The sequence below is a fragment of the Eleutherodactylus coqui genome, chromosome 13 (assembly GCF_035609145.1).
Source record: "Eleutherodactylus coqui strain aEleCoq1 chromosome 13, aEleCoq1.hap1, whole genome shotgun sequence".
Classification (NCBI taxonomy): domain Eukaryota; kingdom Metazoa; phylum Chordata; class Amphibia; order Anura; family Eleutherodactylidae; genus Eleutherodactylus; species Eleutherodactylus coqui.
Window position 1 is genome coordinate 124,206,967 of NC_089849.1, and position 22,873 is coordinate 124,229,839.

Genomic DNA, 22,873 nt, shown 5'->3' on the forward strand with positions numbered 1-22,873 from the left:
CTTATTTGTTTCCCATGCTCTGGGCATTTGTGTAAAAACATGTTAGTTTGTGATCGGTGTCTCTTGCTCCTCTACTTTCCTTCTGAATTTTTTGTTTTTGTTCTTTCTTCCCACTTCTAATAGCGAGGTTCTCAAATGTATTAATTAGCTGTATATTTTTACCTGGCCTTTCACTTTCCTTCCCATATTGTTCTAGTTGAAAGCTCTCCTAATGGGTGAAGCAAGGCGCCCACCAAATATTTGCTTACCTGTTTTTGTAAGGTACAAACGGTCTCTAGCAAGCAGTCCATCATATAGGTAATTCACTCCATGGTCTAGAAATCCAAATCTTTTTGACGGCACCATTTATGTAGCCAGTTGTTCACGTCTAGAATTCTGTTCTATCTTCTTATTCCATGGCCATCCACTGGGAGGATGGATGAGAAGACCACCTGTACTCTAGTTCCTTCACTTTCTTTCCAAGGTCTTCAAAGTCTCTGCAGATAGTTGCAAGGTCCCTTTTTGCAGCGTCATTTGTCCCTAGATGTATTAGTAGGAATGGGTGGTGTTCTGTAGGACTGAAGAGTCTTGACAGCCTATCAGACACATCTTTGATTTTTGCACCTGGAAGACAGCACACCTCTCGTGAGGTGTGAGGTCTGCAGACAGCGGCCTCTGTTCCTCTCAATAGGGAATCCACCACAACAACCACTCTCCTTTTCTTCTTCACAACAGCACTTCTTTTTTTCCATTCAAGAGGAATCTGTGTGCTGACTACACAGTTCTTTGTGGGTAGAGTCATATCTTGCTGTACCTCTTTCTCCTCTGTTCTTTGTGGGTAGAGTAATTTCTTGCTGTACCTCTTTCTCCTCTGCTCTGTTCTTTGTGTGTAGAGACATTTCTTGTTGTACCTCTTTCTCCTCTGCTCTGTTCTTTGTGTGTAGAGTCATTTCTTGTTGTACCTCTTTCTCCTTTGCTCTTTTCTTTGTGTGTAGAGTCATTTCTTGCTGTACCTCTTTCTCCTCTGCTCTGTTCTTTGTGGGTAGAGTCATTTCTTGCTGTACCTCTTTCTCCTCTGCTCTGTTCTTTGTGTGTAGTCATTTCTTGTTGTACCTCTTTCTCCTTTGCTCTTTTCTTTGTGTGTAGAGTCATTTCTTGCTGTACCTCTTTCTCCTCTGCTCTGTTCTTTGTGTGTAGAGTCATTTCTTGCTGTACCTCTTTCTCCTCTGCTCTGTTCTTTGTGGGTACAGTCATTTCTTGCTGTACCTCTTTCTCCTCTGCTCTTTTCTTTGTGGGTAGAGTCACTTCTTGCCGTACCTATTTCTCCTCTGTTCTTTGTGTGTAGAGTCACTTCTTGCTGTACCTCTTTCTCCTCTGTTCTTTGTGGGTAGAGTCATTTCTTGCTGTACCTCTTTCTCCTCTGCTCTATGTGGGTAGAGTCACTTCTTGCTGTACCTCTTTCTCCTCTGCTCTGTTCTTTGTGTGTAGAGTATTTCTTGCTGTACCTCTTTCTCCTCTCCTCTGCTCTTTGTGGGTAGAGTCATTTCTTGCTGTACCTCTTTCTCCTCTCCTCTGCTCTTTGTGGGTAGAGTCATTTCTTGCTGTACCTCTTTCTCCTCTGTTCTTTGTGGGTAGAGTCATTTCTTGCTGTACCTCTTTCTCCTCTGCTCTATGTGGGTAGAGTCACTTCTTGCTGTACCTCTTTCTCCTCTGCTCTGTTCTTTGTGGGTAGAGTCATTTCTTGCTGTACCTCTTTCTCCTCTCCTCTGCTCTTTGTGGGTAGAGTCATTTCTGGCTGTACCTCTTTCTCCTCTCCTCTGCTCTTTGTGGGTAGAGTCATTTCTTGCTGTACCTCTTTCTCCTCTGTTCTTTGTGGAGAGACATTTCTTGTTGTACCTCTTCTCCTCTGCGCTGTTCTTTGTGGATAGTCATTTCTGGTTGTACCCCTTTCTCCTCTGCTCTGCTCTTTGTGGGTAGAGTCATTTCTTGCTGTACCTCTTTCTCCTCTGCTCAGGAACCAGTACCAGGCCCCCTGCGTGAGAACCTTGTTACCGGTTCCCGAGTAGTATGGGTGCTGACTGACTCCTGATCCTCCTGCTTCTTTGGGTCACATGCCTCCATTCCTCGGCCTCTGCAGGTACTCTGGACATTTCTTTTCCTTCAACATTTTGAAGACTTTTTTCTACTGTGTCAATGAAATCCTCACCTTCCTTAATGAGTTACAATGTAGCTATTCTCTCCTGAAGATTTCGCACCTTTTCCTCCAGTAGAGACATGAGCTTACATTTCTGGCAGGTGAAGTTTGGCTGTTCCTCTGGTCGGTCTGTAAACATATAGCATACGTTGCAGCTCACCATATGGCTGCTCTCCTTTTCACTTCCAAACTTCTAAAAGTCAAAAATTGTAGTGAAGATCTGTAACCTGTAAAATACTACTAAGTGTACAACTTTGTGCACCGTTAGACGCGCCGTCTGGTGATGTCCTCCGAGCAGCTAGACCCGGCTAATCCCGGCATTCTTCACAATATATATATATATGTGTGTGTGTGTGTGTAACAGCCTGTGACATCGGAGCTCTGTCCTGCATAGTGTTAGAAGGGTGTGGGACCTTGCCTGCCATGGGAGCTATACAGGGAAATCTGAATGTGGGCCGAGGTCCGACACTGGATTGGGGAGGGATATTAGAGTATGTAAAGCGTCATTGAAGTACAGATTGTTATTGCCGTTGCCGCCAACTTCTATGTCTGCCCTCTGGAGGCTCCACGGCTCCGGCCTCTTGGCTTCCTGGATGTGTGCGAGCGCTGGAGGCCCCACTGCTCCTCATCCTCCTGGCTGCAGGACCTGTGATGATGTCACAGTCACGTGACCAGCCCCTTATCAGCTGACTGTGACATCACCGCAGGTCTCTGGTCACTAGGATGAGGCTCATGCCCCTGGCTGCCCCCTGCCAGTACAGGTAGGTGTTATATACCTGCAGCTGCTGTATACAGGGTCTCCTCTCAGTGTACATAACACTTCACCCCCCAGGGAACCCAGCTGTTTTCTGCAGGATTGCCAGCGCCCCCCGCAGCGGAGATGTGGGAACACACACAACATACAGTACAACACAAGCCAACAGAGTTTACCAAATCCAACGGAAAGCGTGCGGCGGCGGCGGGCGGGCGGGCGGGCGCACCGCGGATGGTCAGATCTGTCTGTTATTTGTTGTGGAAATGCTGGAGATTTCAGCAGTGAAATCCACAGATTTTGGGGTGCATTTCCTCGGTGATGTGTGATCATACCCAATAATCATGGCCTTCATGTCCAGCTCTGAGCATCGGATCTGGGTGCCATCAAGACATAGTGTGTAGCTGTGCATGCGACCACCTGATGGTGTACGGGGTGCTGTGCACACGACCGCCTGACGGTGCACGGGGGTGCTGTGCACACGACCGCCTGACGGTGCACGGGGGTGCTGTGCACACGACCGCCTGACGGTGCACGGGGGTGCTGTGCACACGACCGCCTGACGGTGCACGGGGGTGCTGTGCACACGACCGCCTGACGGTGCACGGGGGTGCTGTGCACACGAACGCCTGATGGTGCACTGGGGGGGGCGGCGGCGTACGCAACCGCCTGATGGTGCATGGGGAGGCAGTGCACTCGACCACCTACTGGTGTACAGGGGGGCAGAGCACGTGACTGCCTGATGGTGCACGGGGGGCGGCGCAGGCGACCGCCTGATGGGGAACGGCGGACACTACCGCCTGCTGGTGCACAGGGGGGCAGCGCACGCGACCGCCTGATGGTGCACGGGGGGGCGGGCGGCGCACGCGACCGCCTGATGGTGCACGGGGGGGCGGCGCACGCGACCGCCTGATGGTGCACATGGGGACGGCGCACGCGACCGCCTGATGGTGCACTGGGGGAATTCAGCATGCTCCATTTTTGCAGACCATCCGCAGTACAGATGAAAATGACAGTCAGCAGGTACGTGCGAATGCCGCTGCTCCCAGGGCCGGATTCCGCTGCGGGACTCTACATATGGAATCCGGATCTGTCGTGTGCAGGAGGCCTCATTTGGCTGGTTGTGGTGGTGGTGCTTCTATGGTGTGACGGTGTGTGATGTATGGCCGATCACTATACAGTATCTGGTAGGAACTGTTCCATCCAACCCAAGGCTGATGGAAGCCTCCTATAGTATGTTCTGTATGGTAGTCTGCTGTATGTCGGCCCAATAAGTGCATTCCTTTACCATTCGTAATCAATGAGAGACTTCTACTTCAGACAGAGTATTCTGCCAAGTGTAATGTGAGTTTCTCCTTTAGGTCCCTGAAATAGTGGAGCTCTTGCTGACATCGTCACCGAGGATGGAGAAGAACAGAAGGCACATGGCCGGGAGGATACTGGACCTAACACTAGATATAATCTACCTGCTGACGGGAGAGGTGAGGGATTGTGGGGGACACATCACATCCTTCAGTTCTGTTACTTATGGCCGCGCCGGACCGTCCAGCCGATGATTCCCAAAATAATAAAAGCAAAATAAGGCTATTAATATTATGACCCGTATTACACAGAGCGAAGCTTTTAAACCCCTTCTATAATGAGACCCTCAAGGTAAAGGCCAACTAAACGGCTCCTGATTACTGCCCAGGGATCAGATGGCTCGCCTGTCATTGATCACATCTTTTGTACAATAGTAAAAATAGTTGTTTGTTGGCAGCGCATCCATTTTATGTAAACGCAATCTGCCCTCACCAATAATACTAACTGTACAGGGGCAAACAAAAGTTCATCCCCATGCAGTATGCATACTCCCAGTGCCTGCCGGATGTAAAATGGAAGCAGAAGGATCTGCACGAATGGGTTGTTTTCCTTTTCTTGTTGTTTTATCTTTTATTGTTTTAGGGTGTTTTGTGTGCACTGTCCCTTTAAAATGTCAGCCATTGTTATTTTGTGGTGGCTGGTGATGACATGTGGCTCAGTGGGTGACTGGATGGCCTGAACCAGGATATCTTCTTGCGCAGAGAGGAGTGACGTCAGAGCGAGAGCTAGTAAATGCTTTAGGCCTCATGTCCACGGGGAAAATCAGGCCCGCTACGGATTCTCCATGTAGAATCCGTAGCGGGTCCCTCCTGCCCCGCGGACATGAGCGCTGAAAATAGGAATTTAAAAGAATTTACTCATCCGGAGCGGGCGGGGAAAGTCTTCTCTTCCTCACGGCCGGATCTTCTTTTTTGGCCGGCAGATGAACTCGTCACGTCGCTGGCACGTCGCCGACGTGCCGCGCGCATGCGCCAGGCACATCCGCCGAGCCGAAGCAAGAAAGATCCGGCCGTGAGGAAGAGAAGACCTTCCCAGCCCGCTCCAGGTGAGTAAATTCTTTTAAATTCCTATTTTAGGTCTCCCGCGGATCCGGACGGCTTCCATAGGCTTCAATAGAAGCCTGCGGGAGCCGACCCCGCGGGAGACCCGCACGAAAATGGAGCATGGTCCAGATTTTTTTATGCTCCATTTTTAAAAAAATCCCTTTTATTGACCATCCGCGGGTATTTATCTACCCCGCGGGTGGTCAATGCATCCCTATGGGGTGCGGATCCGCGGGCAGGAGAAGAGTTAAAATCTGCTGTGGATTTTAATTCTTCTTTTGCTCGTGGACATGAGCCCTTAGTCTGCGGCGCAGTTTGGATTGAAGCCAAGAAAGCTGCCTAGTTGTTAGACACAGCAGTCCTCACCGCCGTATGGAGTCACGCGGTGTACTAGAGACTGTTGGGCGGCCTGCTACGTGCCATCGCCAGCCATTGTGAGCAGCTACTGCTGTATTGATGGACATTGCAGAGACCTTACACTCAACACTATGTGGTCATGTAGATCTTCCTATCGCCTCATCCGCTGATCCTCCGGAATCCTTGTACCGCAAGCTTTTCTCAAGGTAAAGCACCCTCGCTGACAAAGAGTTGGTACTAAAGATCCCTTCTTCCATAACCACTCATACAATGAATTTGTAGACCCATTATAAAACAGCGTAGTCTGCAGGAGGCTGAGGTACAATGGAACCCATCGGTGAACCGGAAAGTGATCAGAAAATCGGACAACAGTGGCACTTTGGGGGTGAACAGAAGATATTGACTGAGCTGGCGACGTGTAGCGCAGTTCAGAGTGACGTCACATTGGTGACGCTGGTACAATGCTGCACTGTTCCAGTTAAAAAAACGTTCTCATCTTTTTTAACCCCTTCCCGCTCCAGGACGTACCGGTACGTCCTGGCAGCCTGGTACTTCCCGCAACAGGGCGTTGCGGTACGTCCTGGAGATAGCGCGGGATCACATAAGATCCAGCGCTATCCCGCAGCGGGAGCCGGCTGTCAGTCACAGCCGGCGTCCCGCTGCAACAGCGGGGGGGCATCGGAGATGCGCCGCCCACTGTTAACCCCTTCCCTGCCGCGATCTAAGTAGATCGCGGCAGGGAAAGAGTTCACAGAGGGATCGCGCTCCCTCTGTGTCTCCGGCCGGAACTCGCGATTTCATCGCGAGAGCCCGCCCTGTCGCCATGGCAACAGGACGCCAGACACTGGCGTCCTGTATTGCCTGTGCCTATATTCGCTGTATAAGCGATAAGGCATGGCAGAGCAGTAGCTCTGCCATGCCTTATCACAGCGATCATAGGCACAGTGCTGTAAGTCCCTCAGAGGGACTCAAATAGTATAAAAAAAAGAAAAGAAAAGTGTAAAAAAAAGAAAAATGTAAAAACAAATGTAAAAAAACCCTTTTTTTATGCTTTTTCTAATGTTAGCATAAAAAAAGGGGAAAAAAATTAAAACCCCACATATTGGATATTGACGCGTCCGTAACGACGTGTACAAAAAGTTGAACACACTTTTTATTTTGTACGATAAAAAGCGTAAAAAACAACGCTAAAAAACAGAGGCAAAATGCTAATTTTTAGCATTTTGCCTCCCAAAAAATGCAATAAAAGTGATTAAAAAAGCCATACATTCCCCAAAATGGTACCAATAAAAACTACAGCTCGTCTCGTAAAAAATAAGCCCTCATAGAGCTCCGTACATAGAAAAATAAAAAAGGTACAGGACTTTGAATGCAGCTATAGAGGAAAAAAAGATTTCCAAAAAAAAAGGGGGTTTTATTGCAAAAAAGTGTAAAAACCTAAAAAAAAATATAACAATTTTGGTATCGTTGTTACCGTACCGACCCGCAGAAAAAATTTAGTGTGTCATTTATGCTGCATGATTAACGCTGTAAAAAAAAAGAAAAAGAAATCTATGGCAGAATTGATGCGTTTTCTCTCCCTGTTATCATAAAAAAAAATTTAAAAAATTTTACGATATTGTCTATGTACCCAAAAGTGGCACCGATATGGCACCGATAAAAACTACAGATCGCCACGCAAAAAACAAGCCCTTATACGGCCGCGTCCACGGAAAAATAAAAAAGTTATGGCTTTTGAAAAATGGAGATGGAAAAATACCAAAAAATCGCTTGGTCCTCAACGCCAAAATAGGCCGTGTCATTAAGGGGTTAAAGTGCGGAAGTTGCACCACTGTTACGTCTATGGGTTTGCCAAATACATTATTTGTACATATTTATAAAAATTACACTACCTGTCGAGTTTTAGAACAGCTCAATGTTTCCAGTTAGTTTCGATATTAACACATTTCAAGTCTAGCTTCAAAAGTTAAAAACCTAAAGATATTTAGGAATTTTAACCTGAAACACAACAGTGGTCTGAGTTTATGGTTTTAACCAGAGAGTTTTTTTCAGGGCACACATCAAGGACGGCTGCTCTGCAGTACAAAAAGCAAATTATGGTTTGAAATTGGATGCAAACTATTTCTAAAAATGTCTTAGGTTTTGTAGATTACTTGCAGACAAACTTCTATATAATCAGTGTGGGAACAGACTGCATTACACCCTCAGGACAGGATTTGGATAGTTCTGCTCTTCAGCAAGGCAATGGAAGTAGGAACCGCAGCATAAAAAAATCAGCGAAAAATAGCTGTGGGAATATCTGATCCGTGCAAGCCTAGCTGGATGCCGGACTCTAAGCATCCAATGCAAATAGACAGTCAATAGAGGTAGAAAGGCAGCACAGGGGGAAAAATTCTTCTTACCAAATAGTTCTCATTAGATGTATTTTATTCTGAAGTCCACATAGAAGACGCGTCTTCTATGTGGATTTCAGAATAAAATACATCTAATGAGAACTATTTGGTAAGTATAGTTCTGCTCTTCAGGACAGAGCACATTGTTATGGAAGGAAGTAGACAGTTAACTAAAGAAGACAGACAATTATAACCCCTTAGGCGGGGCTCACACAGCCGTATGCCTAAAACGCTGCATACAGCGACAAATCTTGCACAAATACGAACCCAATATGGGGCTGTCACATGGTGGGGAGCGTGTTGTGGGGGTGGGATTCACGGCCCGATATCGCGCTCTGCAGTGTCAAGGAGCCCTTGGAATGCGGCATTCCAAAAAGTTTAATTTTACTATGGGCACAAAGGCCCGAAAGACCTGCAGTCCTGAAAGGGTTAAAAAAAAAGTTATTTAAGATACTTTACTCTATTTTTCAAAACGTTTTTTAATAATTTTTATTGTCTTATGAGAATTGATGCCATACTGCCTGCTCCTATAAGTAACCTCTAATGCCAAACGTAATTAATGAATAATTAGTAATCGGGACAAATAATCCTATGTATTCTTCAGTCTTTCTCTGCACATTTTTAGAGCTACGTTCTCTGTTTAAGGGCTATTTCAGACGACCGTATATCGGCTCAGTTTTCACGCTGAGCCGATATACGGTGTCCTTGTCTGCAGGGGGAGGAGGATGGAAGAGCCAGGAGCAGGAACTGAGCTCCCGCCCCTTCCCCACCCATCTCCACTATTTGCAATAGGAGGGGGCGAGATGGGGGCGGAGCTAAGCACCACATCCGTCCCGCCCTCCCATTGCAAATAGTGGCATCCCCCCCCTTCCTGCAGACAAGAACACCGTATATCGGCTCTACATGAAAACTGAGCCGATATACGGTCGTCTAAATAAGCCCTAATAATGTATAGTGTAGTCATTCTTGGTGCTGTGTGAGGCGGTACATGATATTCTTGTGCCTCTTGCTTTCTTTGCATTAATAAATGTGATGAGAGATGAGAGAGAATTACTAATAGTTAGAAAGTGCGGACTAAACGGTCTAAAATGTGTACGGTTTATCACGGTGGCTCGTGCCGGATGATGAACCTAGCGCACTTTAAGGCAGTCTAGGCTATCATTTTGCCACCTATTAGCTGGCTTAGTGTACACCAAAAATCACGCCCAAATTTTGGCACAATTTTTGGTGCATTTTGGTCTTGCTTCCTTTTCTTTAACCACGCCCCTTTGTCAGCCGAGTGGTAGAAAGTGTCTAAAGCACATGATAAATGTTGTACTAAGCATGGAAGACAGTTTTCTGGTGCGCGTTGTGCCAAAGCGTTTCCAATGTTCCCCTCTGTCTCTCTCCATGAAAAGGAGTACATACTGGTGAAAACCATATCTGATGAGGATGAAGGCTGGAGCGGCGCCCAGATCCCCATCACAAAGCTTTCCCCCCACTCACTGATGAATGAAGGACTCAATAAGCGGGAGATCCTTGAGCTGACCAACCAGATGATTGAGCTGCTGACCGGAGAGGTGAGCGCCGCTGGGACATAATGAAGCCAGGGGAGGTGCAGTACGTGGATGATGAATGGGTAAGGCAGTACACCAGGAGGTGCGGGCTGCTGCAGGATACAAGGTTGGAACCTGAAGATCCACCGATTATCATGCATTTTAGATTGAAACTTCTGTGCTGATTATTTATTTAAAGGGGTTTTCCGGGCTGTTTCTTTCATTGATGACCCATCCTCAGGGGTCCGCCGCTCAGGAGCCGTCGGCGACCGCAATAAGGCAGCCCCCGCACCGCTCTGTTGGCCGGACAGTAACAATGTACCGGATTTTTCGCTTTATAAGACGTACCAAGATTTTAAAGGAAAATAGGACATAATTATTTTGAACTCCCCCATACAGGGGGATAAAGAGCAGTAGTACCGCCTCGGAATGGAGTATATACCACTTGTCAACCTGCCATTCAGGATCCAGGAAAGCTGAGTGAAAATGTAATCTTATTACTTGTCACCCAGCTTTGCCTGAATGTCATGTTTGACTAGTTATAATAATGCATGTTGTATACATAACTCTGCAGTCGGCATTCAGGATCCTGGAAGAGCTGAGTGACAATGTGATGATCATTCTGTTAGGGGGACCCATCAGCTGATACTGTCTGCTTCCGAATTAGTCTTAGATGTGAGTACTCAGACGACGCAAATGGACAGCCACGTGCACCATGGGATTGTCATAAGCGAAGTGAAATTTATTTGAAGCGAAGTACAAGATATATAGAAAAAGGCTGCTTGCGTAGGATTTAATCACTGCGCATGCCCAGGGTCGCTGGACATCTGGAGAAACAATTGACAATACTCCATTCAGAGACACCTGGTTTTCCAGAACAGTACATCAACATATTATGATCAGTTTATAAAAAGTAAAAAAGTATTCAAGGATACTTTCCCAGAAGGGAAGAAAAAGGGAGTATATAGATAAGAACTCGTATGATAGATAAGAATTTGTGTGAGAACAAGAACAGAAAGAAATACAGAAAGATAACTTCAGACAGTGAAATTAAAGCTTATTTCTCTCTATTTAATTTGTAAGTAGGAGAAAATCTAGAATTAACCCCTCACATTCCCCCATTTTGGACATGGAGTCAAGACAAGTACGACTCCTAGTCTATAAACACGTAATTCATATCGGCGCAGAGAAAACTTTTTCAGTACATTTAGAAATACATGAGATTATAACCTTAATCGCTATATAAATGCATAATAAAATCATCACAACTTGTAATATACTTGGTAGAATCCCCATAAACCAACCTCCTAACCCAGAGAACCAATTGGCAGGGTTCAAGGAATTAAACGCGTTACTCCACCAGCTATCCCTGGTTTCCGAGTTTCCATTTATCCATGCAAGCAGTTCTTTTGACGGAACAGGAACAGCCAGGAAAGGAAAACTAGTGGCAGTTACTGGTGCGTGTGTACAAGTCCAACAGTCCTTCACCTGTGAGGTGTTTAGTCCAGCTACCAGTATTTGGTGGTGTCTAACAAAGTGGTTCTGGGCATTGTGTCCAAGCTTAACTTTCTCATATGGGGGCAAAGTATGAAGCGAAGAGTCCAAAAGTCCAACAATAAACAAAATGTCCTTCATTTTTCCTTCTCATAGGGGGCGAAACAGAGCATGAAAAGTCCCATTAGTCCCAGAACAAACAACAATTCCTTCAACCTTTACCGAAGTAGGTGTGGTTAGCAGGACTTGATAGGGCCCCTTGAATCTGGGCCCTAGGGATTTCCGGACACGCCTCTTTACGACCACCCAGTCTACAGGTTGTAGGGAGTGAGATCCCTTTAAGTTGTCTGGGTCTGGAATGGGAGAAAAAGACTAGATTCTGGGTTATTGTTAGTTGGTCACACAGGTGCTCTACATATCTGCAGATTACCTCATTCATGAGCTCCTGTGTGATTACCTGCTTATTTACTTTGGTAACAGGGTAGGTCTCCGACCTGAAAAGAAATCAACAACAACAAGCACATATTCTACTTCCCAACAAGTGGGAGCTGAGTGTAGTCAATTTGCAATCCCTGAAATGGGTAGAGTGGTCTAGGCAAGTGTTAGGTGGCAAATTTACTTCTGCCCTGTTGCTTACGGCAAAGATCATGCAAAATTGGACAAATGAGGATGCAGCAGCTACAGAAAACCCAGGAGCCACCCGTCCTCGTTTAAGCGTCGACATCTTATTTACTTTGAGAGGTGCGTCTTTCCGTGCATCAGCTGGGCCATTACGGGGCACAGGGACTGTGGTGGGCAAGTTCTGTTGACTGTTCGCCATACACCGTCCTATTTCTGCTGCTCCCATATTTAGTCCATTTGTCTTTTTCTTCCTTGCTGGCTTGTAACTGTAAAGTCTTTAGCATATCAAAGTCCAAGTTTTTATCAAAGTCAGAGTTTTTATCAAATTCTTCTTTTCTTCTTTTCTTCCACGGCTTCAGGGCCGCTGCTTTTGCTGTGTGGTCTGTGATGGCGTTGCCTCTTGCTTCTCTGGTGTAGGAATTGATGTGAGGTCTCCACTTTGTCAGGTAGGAGTAGGGCTTCCAAGAGACTCTGCACCGCTGCACCATTCTTAATTGGCTGTCCTGCTAAGGTAACAAACTGTCTGGCCTTCCATATTGGGCCATAATCATGATCTATGCCAAATGCATACCGGGAGTCAGTGTAAATGGTTGTCGCCTTACCTTCTGCCACTCTACACGTCTCAGTGAGGGCCTCCAGTTCCGCTTCTTGTGCTGAGACATGCGGAGGCATTCTGCTTTTAGGATATCTTGTTGTGTGACCACTGCATATCCAGTGTGGAGTCGTCCATCACCTTGGTACCATCTATAAAAAAAACAACTCAAAATATGCATTTATTAACAGGGGCTTCAGTAACCTTTATTATGGCCACCCGTTCTGGCAACATGATGGCTTCCATTAGTAAACTTACAGCTTTTCTATTCTTGATGGAGGAAACAAAAAAGGCTTAGTGATGCATTGAGGTAACTATTTGGGTCAGGAGTACATAAAAAAAAGTAAATCATCAACATATTACAAGAGGGTGGTGCCCTTGGGAATTGGCCAGGCGTCTAATACCAGCTTCATGCATCTGGTAAACTGGTTGTGGGCTATTCTGTGCCCCTTATGGCAGCACTGTCCAACAGTACTGCTTTCCTCTGAAAATAAATGCAAACAAATACTGACAGTCTGGCTGGCCCTTTAAACTCTTTCTCTTTAACGGGGAACAAAAGGGGTATTGGCTGGGAAGACACATTCCTTAAGGGCTTTAAGTTAACATAAAGAAGAGACAGTGTCTGCAATTGCATCTTCCTGGACATGTGCCAGGGGGTACTGACGGACCAAGGGGGCTAAGAGCTTGTTCCTCTGTGTGCGTAAGAGTGAGGACAGGGAGAGGTGTCGCTTGGTCTGCTGCCATCCGACAGAGGGTCGGGTGACTTTCAGACCCGGGGTGTATACGAGCCTCACCGGACGGGTGAAGTTTGATACAACATCCCAAGGGTCCCATCACGTCAGTTCCCAATATGCTTTCAGGACCTTCCAGCACAAGGAAGCGCGTGAGCCATCGTGGCCCTTTAAACATTACCTCAAGCGGTTCAGTTTCTGCCAGCTGAATTGGCACTTCTGAAACCCCTTGCACCGATTACCGCTAGACAATCAGGCTGGTATTCTATTTCAAATAGACCATACCCTTGTTGCAAGAAGGAAAAGAAAAAATTTTAAAAATTTAAAATACCTAGATCACCTATGTCTTCCCTCCCCCCCCCCCCCCTTCGAACTAGGGTACTTAATTGGAAGAGTAACCGGGTTCAAGGTAATAACAACAGTGCAAAGAATGACAAGAGCACATTGTGGCTGGATTTGACAGGCCAGAAATAAGTGCTTGGGTTGCACTTGCGTGTATATGCTCCGGGTGTCATGGGGGGTGAGGACCACTGGGGGGGGGTAGTCCAATACCAACTCCGAAGATTTGTCAACCATTGCCTGTACTGCTGCCACCGCACAAACACATGAGGGAGCTCCTCGAGCCACTGGATCCAGCCTCATGGAGTAGTATCCAAGTGGCCGTGGTTGTCCTCTGTGCTTTTGTGTCAATACTGTCGTCATATGGCCAGAAAATTCAGTACAGAAAAGAATAAAGGATAAAGTGTAAAATGGTGAGAAATGAGTAGTTGCATAAGAGAGGAAACAGAGTGGATCCATGGGCGGCAGTATGAAACAAGGCCCAGAAAGGTGCGGAGTTTGGCAGCAGGTGTAAGTACAGGTATGGCCGTTTGCGCGTTTCTTCTACAGAACATTCTCTCAGAGACAGTATAATTGTGGCTTGTTGGCAGGCTTCCAAATTATCAGTACACAGCGCCTACATGCGATGGGTGGCTGACTAACACCTCATCAGCACACAACACCTACATCACACATTTTACATTCATTACAGTCTGAACACGGGTCATTAACTCTCATCCGTTCATGCGGTCAAGTCTCATTCAAATATTAGTAAGAGTTCACACAGGACGTAACGCGTATGATGCAACTGTCCTCATCTTGCAAACAAATGCATTCAATTCTGTTCAAGCAAACAAGGCTACTGTCCAGGGTTCTCCGCTCTAATCTTTGGCCTTGAGAAGCACACATTCCTTCTCTGCAAATCTCACTAAACTCTGTTCCTCCTCACTGTACCCCCCCCCTTCCCTTTGGAGACAAGGGGGGCGACTTGCAGCTGTGGCTTTCCACAAATCAAGCATTAATTCTCTATTTATTCCTATATATATATATATCTATATATATATTTTCTATTTTTAAAACCATATAAGTCACGTAATATATTCAACGTCTGTCTTTCTTCTATGACTTTGAATTTTACCTCTCTTATGAAACAGATTTTTGGAAAGCAGCCAGAACAATCAGACTTCAAACAACACCAATCATTAGCAACAACAAAGGTATATTTCTCTGCACAGACTATCAAACCCGGACGGCAAAGGAATAGTTAAACACATAGAGAAAAAAAACCCAAAAACAACATGCTAAGCGCTTCTGAATGGGGTATAACTTTGTTACATTTAGAAATTAGACATTACAAGAAGACTAAGACGTACAACAAATATTAGAGTACATAACATTCAAGACAAACTATAATGGTTATTTGTCACATAATTATCCACAGATTCTGCATGAACTTGCTTTATGTCCCAAAAGAACACAAACTATAAAGGATGCCTTTTCTCTGATAACTGCCGTATCTACACTTGCCTCAATCCATCTGTCTAGCATACTTTTATTCAACCTTTGACTATATCTGAATCTTTCCCAAACTTGCTAGTTGAAGATTCCCAGAATTCTAAAACACCTGCTTTTCTCAACAATTCGCTACATTCTTTCCCCACGGCTAACTTGCTTTGTCTGAATTTGCTATTTCTCTAGCTGTTTCCATATTGTCTGTTCCTTTTTCTAAACCGGCGTCTTTGATATCTTTCATGCTTTTTCCCATACTATTGCCAGAACTCATGGTTAAAGATTCACGCCTTTTTAAGTCCTACCTGTTTATATATATTTTATAGGCTTGCCTACAGATGTCCTTCCCTTCCCCCAATCTTATTATTTCAATGGGTGTCAGGAAAGCCTGAGACCCCATTCTGACTATGGACTTATCTCCTACAGATGTCCCTACTGCCGAGTCCGCAACTGGCAGGATACTTTTGGACTTTTCAGTCCCTTCCGCCACGTCCGCAACGGGCAGGATATTTGTTTAGGGCCCTCCTGCCAAGTATTGGCAGGATATTCTCTTCTGCGAGTCCGCAACTGCAGAAATACTTTGGACTTTTAAGTCCCTTCCGCCACGTCCGCAACGGGCAGGATATTTTGGACTTTTCAGTCCCTTCTGCCACATCCGCAACAGGCAGGATATTATGGACTTTTCAGTCCCTTCCGCCACGTCCGCAACGGGCAGGATATTTATTCGCAATATATTACAAATATCTTACTACTATACTTACGGGGATAGAGGAAGGACCACGTCTTGCCTTGCTGGGCGGCTTTTAGTAATCTTATTACAAATTACAGCTAACATTATGAGTCCGGCAAAAAGCAATACTTTCTACAGCACACAGCAGACAGCATGGCAATATACACACAAGGGTTCTTCCGTCTAGCACGGTTACTAAGAACACCGTAAATAACAGGCAGAAGTGTCCTATAAACATGCAGCAACTAACCGTCTGTCGACACGTGACTGACGTCCGGGGAACCCAGAGCTAGAGTGGTAAGTCAAGGGCTTACTTTACACCGGTGTTTTGTAGATCTGGGGTCCCGTGGCCTCTAGTCCGGCTGGTCGGCAGGCAGGGTCGTCAGGTATCGGCTGCAGGTAAGGAGTTAACTTCTGTCCCTCGTTGGAGCGCCAAGTATTGTTAGGGGGGTCACAAGGGGACCCATCAGCTGATGCTGTCTGCTTCCGAATTAGTCTTAGATGTGAGTACTCAGACGACGCAAATGGACAGCCACATGCACCATGGGATTGTCATAAGCGAAGTGAAATTTATTTGAAGCGAAGTACAAGATATATAGAAAAAGGCTGCTTGCGTAGGATTTAATCACTGCGCATGCCCAGGGTCGCTGGACATCTGGAGAAACAATTGACAATACTCCATTCAGAGACACCTGGTTTCCCAGAACAGTACATCAACATATTATGATCAGTTTATAAAAAGTAAAAAAGTATTCAAGGATACTTTCCCAGAAGGGAAGAAAAAGGGAGTATATAGATAAGAACTCGTATGATAGATAAGAATTCGTGTGAGAACAAGAACAGAAAGAAATACAGAAAGATAATAACTTCAGACAGTGAAATTAAAGCTTATTTCTCTCTATTTAATTTGTAAGTATGAGAAAATCTAGAATTAACCCCTCACAATTCCATTAGTTGCCGCTCAACTTTCCAGGGTCCTGCATGGCACATCTCATTATGGTGAGCTATGGTGTATATATTTGTGCACAACTAGGCACCATACAGGGAGCTCTACCCCCTCTGCTATGTAGCCAGCAGATAAGTGTTGTCCTCTCTCCCTGGCTTCCTCTTGCTGTTTCCCTCTCCCTCCTGTGCTCAAGGCATGCTCTCCCCAGGGATGCTTTGGGGTGCGCAGGGTCCCTTAATCCTCATCACGCCCCAGGGGTGCAACTATGGACCGAGATGGCATGATCCCCTACAGCCGATGAGGGGGAGCAGCAGTTCCCTCTCAATAATCAGCTGTTTGTACGAGCGCCGTGCGCTTCTATGGAGCAGACCCGCAATGTTTATCAGATTGTCGGCTCCATAGCAGAGCCGCCTGCCTGTACAACAGCTCCATGCTGCTCCCCCCTAGCAATCAGCCGTTGTCGGTCACTCTGCCTCCTGCTCGCCCCCCAAGCAATCAGCTGTTGTTGGCTGCTCTGCTTCCTGCTGCTACCCCTTCTGCCAGCAATCAGCTTTTGTCAGACGCTCTGTTTCCTGCTGCTCCCCCTTACCCCAACAATCAGCTGTTGTCGACCGCTCTGCTCCCTGCTGCTCCCCAGCAATGAGCTGTTGCCGGCCGCTCTGCTCCCTGCTGCTCGCCAGCAATGAGCTGTTGCCGGCCGCTCTGCTCCCTGCTGCTCCCCAGCAATCAGCTGTTGCTGGCCGCTCTGCTCCCTGCTGCTCCCCAGCAATGAGCTGTTGCCGGCCGCTCTGCTCCCTGCTGCTCCCCAGCAATGAGCTGTTGCCGGCCGCTCTGCTCCCTGCTGCTCCCCAGCAATGAGCTGTTGCCGGCCGCTCTGCTCCCTGCTGCTCCCCAGCAATGAGCTGTTGCCGGCCGCTCTGCTCCCTGCTGCTCCCCAGCAATGAGCTGTTGCCGGCCGCTCTGCTCCCTGCTGCTCCCCAGCAATGAGCTGTTGCCGGCCGCTCTGCTCCCTGCTGCTCCCCAGCAATGAGCTGTTGCCGGCCGCTCTGCTCCCTGCTGCTCCCCAGCAATGAGCTGTTGCCGGCCGCTCTGCTCCCTGCTGCTCCCCAGCAATGAGCTGTTGCCGGCCGCTCTGCTCCCTGCTGCTCCCCAGCAATGAGCTGTTGCCGGCCGCTCTGCTCCCTGGTGCTCCCCAGCAATGAGCTGTTGCCGGCCGCTCTGCTCCCTGCTGCTCCCCAGCAATGAGCTGTTGCCGGCCGCTCTGCTCCCTGCTGCTCCCCAGCAATGAGCTGTTGCCGGCCGCTCTGCTCCCTGGTGCTCCCCAGCAATGAGCTGTTGCCGGCCGCTCTGCTCCCTGGTGCTCCCCAGCAATGAGCTGTTGCCGGCCGCTCTGCTCCCTACTGCTCCCCAGCAATGAGCTGTTGCCGGCCGCTCTGCTCCCTGCTGCTCCCCAGCAATGAGCTGTTGCTGGCTGCTCTGCTCCCCAACAATGAGCTGTTGCCGGCTGCTCTGCTCCCCAGCAATGACCTGTTGCCGGCTGCTCTGCTCCCCAGCAATGACCTGTTGCCGGCTGCTCTGCTCCCCAGCAATGACCTGTTGCCGGCTGCTCTGCTCCCCAGCAATGACCTGTTGCCGGCTGCTCTGCTCCCCAGCAATGACCTGTTGCCGGCTGCTCTGCTCCCCAGCAATGAGCTGTTGCCGGCTGCTCTGCTCCCCAGCAATGAGCTGTTGCCGGCTGCTCTGCTCCCCAGCAATGAGCTGTTGCCGGCTGCTCTGCTCCCCAGCAATGAGCTGTTGCCGGCTGCTCTGCTCCCCAGCAATGAGCTGTTGCCGGCCGCTCTGCTCCCTGCTGCTCCCCAGCAATGAGCTGTTGTCGGCCGCTCTGCTCCCTGCTGCTCCCCAGCAATCAGCTGTTGTCGGCCGCTCTGCTCCCTGCTGCTCCCCAGCAATGAGCTGTTGCCGGCCGCTCTGCTCCCTGCTGCTCCCCAGCAATGAGCTGTTGCCGGCCGCTCTGCTCCCTGCTGCTCCCCAGCAATGAGCTGTTGCCGGCCGCTCTGTTCCCTGCTGCTCCCCAGCAATGAGCTGTTGCCGGCCGCTCTGCTCCCTGCTGCTCCCCAGCAATGAGCTGTTGCCGGCCGCTCTGCTCCCTGGTGCTCCCCAGCAATGAGCTGTTGCCGGCCGCTCTGCTCCCTGGTGCTCCCCAGCAATGACCTGTTGCCGGCCGCTCTGCTCCCTGCTGCTCCCCAGCAATGAGCTGTTGCCGGCTGCTCTGCTCCCCAACAATGAGCTGTTGCCGGCTGCTCTGCTCCCCAGCAATGAGCTGTTGCCGGCTGCTCTGCTCCCCAGCAATGACCTGTTGCCGGCCGCTCTGCTCCCTGGTGCTCCCCAGCAATGAGCTGTTGCCGGCCGCTCTGCTCCCTGGTGCTCCCCAGCAATGAGCTGTTGCCGGCCGCTCTGCTCCCTGGTGCTCCCCAGCAATGAGCTGTTGCCGGCCGCTCTGCTCCCTACTGCTCCCCAGCAATGAGCTGTTGCCGGCCGCTCTGCTCCCTGCTGCTCCCCAGCAATGAGCTGTTGCTGGCTGCTCTGCTCCCCAACAATGAGCTGTTGCCGGCTGCTCTGCTCCCCAGCAATGACCTGTTGCCGGCTGCTCTGCTCCCCAGCAATGACCTGTTGCCGGCTGCTCTGCTCCCCAGCAATGACCTGTTGCCGGCTGCTCTGCTCCCCAGCAATGACCTGTTGCCGGCTGCTCTGCTCCCCAGCAATGACCTGTTGCCGGCTGCTCTGCTCCCCAGCAATGAGCTGTTGCCGGCTGCTCTGCTCCCCAGCAATGAGCTGTTGCCGGCTGCTCTGCTCCCCAGCAATGAGCTGTTGCCGGCTGCTCTGCTCCCCAGCAATGAGCTGTTGCCGGCTGCTCTGCTCCCCAGCAATGAGCTGTTGCCGGCCGCTCTGCTCCCTGCTGCTCCCCAGCAATGAGCTGTTGTCGGCCGCTCTGCTCCCTGCTGCTCCCCAGCAATCAGCTGTTGTCGGCCGCTCTGCTCCCTGCTGCTCCCCAGCAATGAGCTGTTGCCGGCCGCTCTGCTCCCTGCTGCTCCCCAGCAATGAGCTGTTGCCGGCCGCTCTGCTCCCTGCTGCTCCCCAGCAATGAGCTGTTGCCGGCCGCTCTGCTCCCTGCTGCTCCCCAGCAATGAGCTGTTGCCGGCCGCTCTGCTCCCTGCTGCTCCCCAGCAATGAGCTGTTGCCGGCCGCTCTGCTCCCTGGTGCTCCCCAGCAATGAGCTGTTGCCGGCCGCTCTGCTCCCTGGTGCTCCCCAGCAATGACCTGTTGCCGGCCGCTCTGCTCCCTGCTGCTCCCCAGCAATGAGCTGTTGCCGGCTGCTCTGCTCCCCAACAATGAGCTGTTGCCGGCTGCTCTGCTCCCCAGCAATGAGCTGTTGCCGGCTGCTCTGCTCCCCAGCAATGACCTGTTGCCGGCTGCTCTGCTCCCCCGCAATGAGCTGTTGCCGGCTGCTCTGCTCCCCAGCAATGAGCTGTTGCCGGCTGCTCTGCTCCCCAGCAATGAGCTGTTGCCGGCTGCTCTGCTCCCCAGCAATGAGCTGTTGCCGGCTGCTCTGCTCCCCAGCAATGAGCTGTTGCCGGCTGCTCTGCTCCCCAGCAATGAGCTGTTGCCGGCTGCTCTGCTCCGCAGCAATGAGCTGTTGCCGGCTGCTCTGCTCCGCAGCAATGAGCTGTTGCCGGCTGCTCTGCTCCCCAGCAATGAGCTGTTGCCGGCTGCTCTGCTCCGCAGCAATGAGCTGTTGCCGGCTGCTCTGCTCCGCAGCAATGAGCTGTTGCCGGCTGCTCTGCTCCCCAGCAATCAGCTGTTGCCGGCTGCTCTGCTCCCCAGCAATCAGCTGTTGCCGGCCCCTCTGCTCCCTGCTGCTCCCCAGCAATCAGCTGTTGCCGGCTGCTCTGCTTCCCAGCAATCAGCTGTTGTCGGCCTCTCTGCTCCCTGCTGCTTCCCAGCAATCAGCTGTTGTCGGCCGCTCTGCTCCGTGCTGCTCCCCAGCAATCAGCTGTTGTCGGCCGCTCTGCTCCCTGCTGCTTCCCAGCCGTCAGCTGTTGCCGGCCGCTCTGCTCCCTGCTGCTCCCCAGCAATGAGCTGTTGCCGGCCGCTCTGCTCCCTGCTGCTCCCCAGCAATGAGCTGTTGCCGGCCGCTCTGCTCCCTGCTGCTCCCCAGCAATGAGCTGTTGCCGGCCGCTCTGCTCCCTGCTGCTCCCCAGCAATGAGCTGTTGCCGGCCGCTCTGCTCCCTGCTGCTCCCCAGCAATGAGCTGTTGCCGGCCGCTCTGCTCCCTGCTGCTCCCCAGCAATGAGCTGTTGTCGGCCGCTCTGCTCCCTGCTGCTCCCCAGCAATGAGCTGTTGCCGGCCGCTCTGCTCCCTGCTTCTCCCCAGCAATGAGCTGTTGCCGGCCGCTCTGCTCCCTACTGCTCCCCAGCAATGAGCTGTTGCCGGCTGCTCTGCTCCCTACTGCTCCCCAGCAATGAGCTGTTTCCGGCCGCTCTGCTCCCTGCTGCTTCCCAGCAATGAGCTGTTGCCAGCCGCTCTGCTCCCTGCTGCTCCCCAGCAATGAGCTGTTGCTGGCCGCTTTGCTCCCAGCTGCTCCCCAGCAATGAGCTCTTGCCGGCTGCTCTGCTCCCCAGCAATGAGCTGTTGACGGCTCCTCTGCTCCCCAGCAATGAGCTGTTGCCGGCTGCTCTGCTCCCCAGCAATGAGCTGTTGCCGGCTGCTCTGCTCCCCAGCAATGAGCTGTTGCCGGCTGCTCTGCTCCCCAGCAATGAGCTGTTGCCGGCTGCTCTGCTCCCCAGCAATGAGCTGTTGCCGGCTGCTCTGCTCCCCAGCAATGAGCTGTTGCCGGCTGCTCTGCTCCCCAGCAATGAGCTGTTGCCGGCTGCTCTGCTCCCCAGCAATGAGCTGTTGCCGGCTGCTCTGCTCCCCAGCAATGAGCTGTTGCCGGCTGCTCTGCTCCCCAGCAATGAGCTGTTGCCGGCTGCTCTGCTCCCCAGCAATGAGCTGTTGCCGGCTGCTCTGCTCCCCAGCAATGAGCTGTTGCCGGCTGCTCTGCTCCCCAGCAATGAGCTGTTGCCGGCTGCTCTGCTCCCCAGCAATGAGCTGTTGCCGGCTGCTCTGCTCCCCAGCAATGAGCTGTTGCCGGCTGCTCTGCTCCCCAGCAATGAGCTGTTGCCGGCTGCTCTGCTCCCCAGCAATGAGCTGTTGCCGGCTGCTCTGCTCCCCAGCAATGAGCTGTTGCCGGCTGCTCTGCTCCCCAGCAATGAGCTGTTGCCGGCTGCTCTGCTCCCCAGCAATGAGCTGTTGCCGGCTGCTCTGCTCCCCAGCAATGAGCTGTTGCCGGCTGCTCTGCTCCCCAGCAATGAGCTGTTGCCGGCTGCTCTGCTCCCCAGCAATGAGCTGTTGCCGGCTGCTCTGCTCCCCAGCAATGAGCTGTTGCCGGCTGCTCTGCTCCCCAGCAATGAGCTGTTGCCGGCTGCTCTGCTCCCCAGCAATGAGCTGTTGCCGGCTGCTCTGCTCCCCAGCAATGAGCTGTTGCCGGCTGCTCTGCTCCCCAGCAATGAGCTGTTGCCGGCTGCTCTGCTCCCCAGCAATGAGCTGTTGCCGGCTGCTCTGCTCCCCAGCAATGAGCTGTTGCCGGCTGCTCTGCTCCCCAGCAATGAGCTGTTGCCGGCTGCTCTGCTCCCCAGCAATGAGCTGTTGCCGGCTGCTCTGCTCCGCAGCAATGAGCTGTTGCCGGCTGCTCTGCTCCGCAGCAATGAGCTGTTGCCGGCTGCTCTGCTCCGCAGCAATGAGCTGTTGCCGGTGCTCTGCTCCGCAGCAATGAGCTGTTGCCGGCTGCTCTGCTCCGCAGCAATGAGCTGTTGCCGGCTGCTCTGCTCCCCAGCAATCAGCTGTTGCCGGCTGCTCTGCTCCCCAGCAATCAGCTGTTGCCGGCTGCTCTGCTCCCCAGCAATCAGCTGTTGCCGGCCACTCTGCTCCCTGCTGCTCCCCAGCAATCAGCTGTTGCCGGCTGCTCTGCTCCCCAGCAATCAGCTGTTGTCGGCCGCTCTGCTCCCGGCTGCTCTCCAGCAATCAGCTGTTGTCGGCCGCTCTGCTCCCTGCTGCTTCCCAGCAATCAGCTGTTGTCGGCCTCTCTGCTCCCTGCTGCTTCCCAGCAATCAGCTGTTGTCGGCCGCTCTGCTCCCTGCTGCTCCCCAGCAATCAGCTGTTGTCGGCCGCTCTGCTCCCTGCTGCTTCCCAGCTGTCAGCTGTTGCCGGCCGCTCTGCTCC

General features: G+C 50.8%; 1 protein-coding gene across 1 annotated transcript in view; it reads left to right on the forward strand.

Moving 5' to 3' along the window:
• The first annotated feature begins 2,869 nt into the window (after positions 1 to 2,869).
• The window catches only part of LOC136588125 (oocyte zinc finger protein XlCOF7.1-like), a 37,894-nt gene continuing 17,890 nt past the window's right edge, over positions 2,870 to 22,873 (forward strand). Inside the window, exons 1-3 of the mRNA XM_066587112.1 lie at positions 2,870 to 2,934; positions 4,286 to 4,405; positions 9,477 to 9,638. Coding sequence (XP_066443209.1) covers positions 4,328 to 4,405; positions 9,477 to 9,638 — 240 coding nt within the window. The 5' untranslated portion in view covers positions 2,870 to 2,934; positions 4,286 to 4,327. The remainder of the gene's footprint in view (positions 2,935 to 4,285; positions 4,406 to 9,476; positions 9,639 to 22,873) is intronic.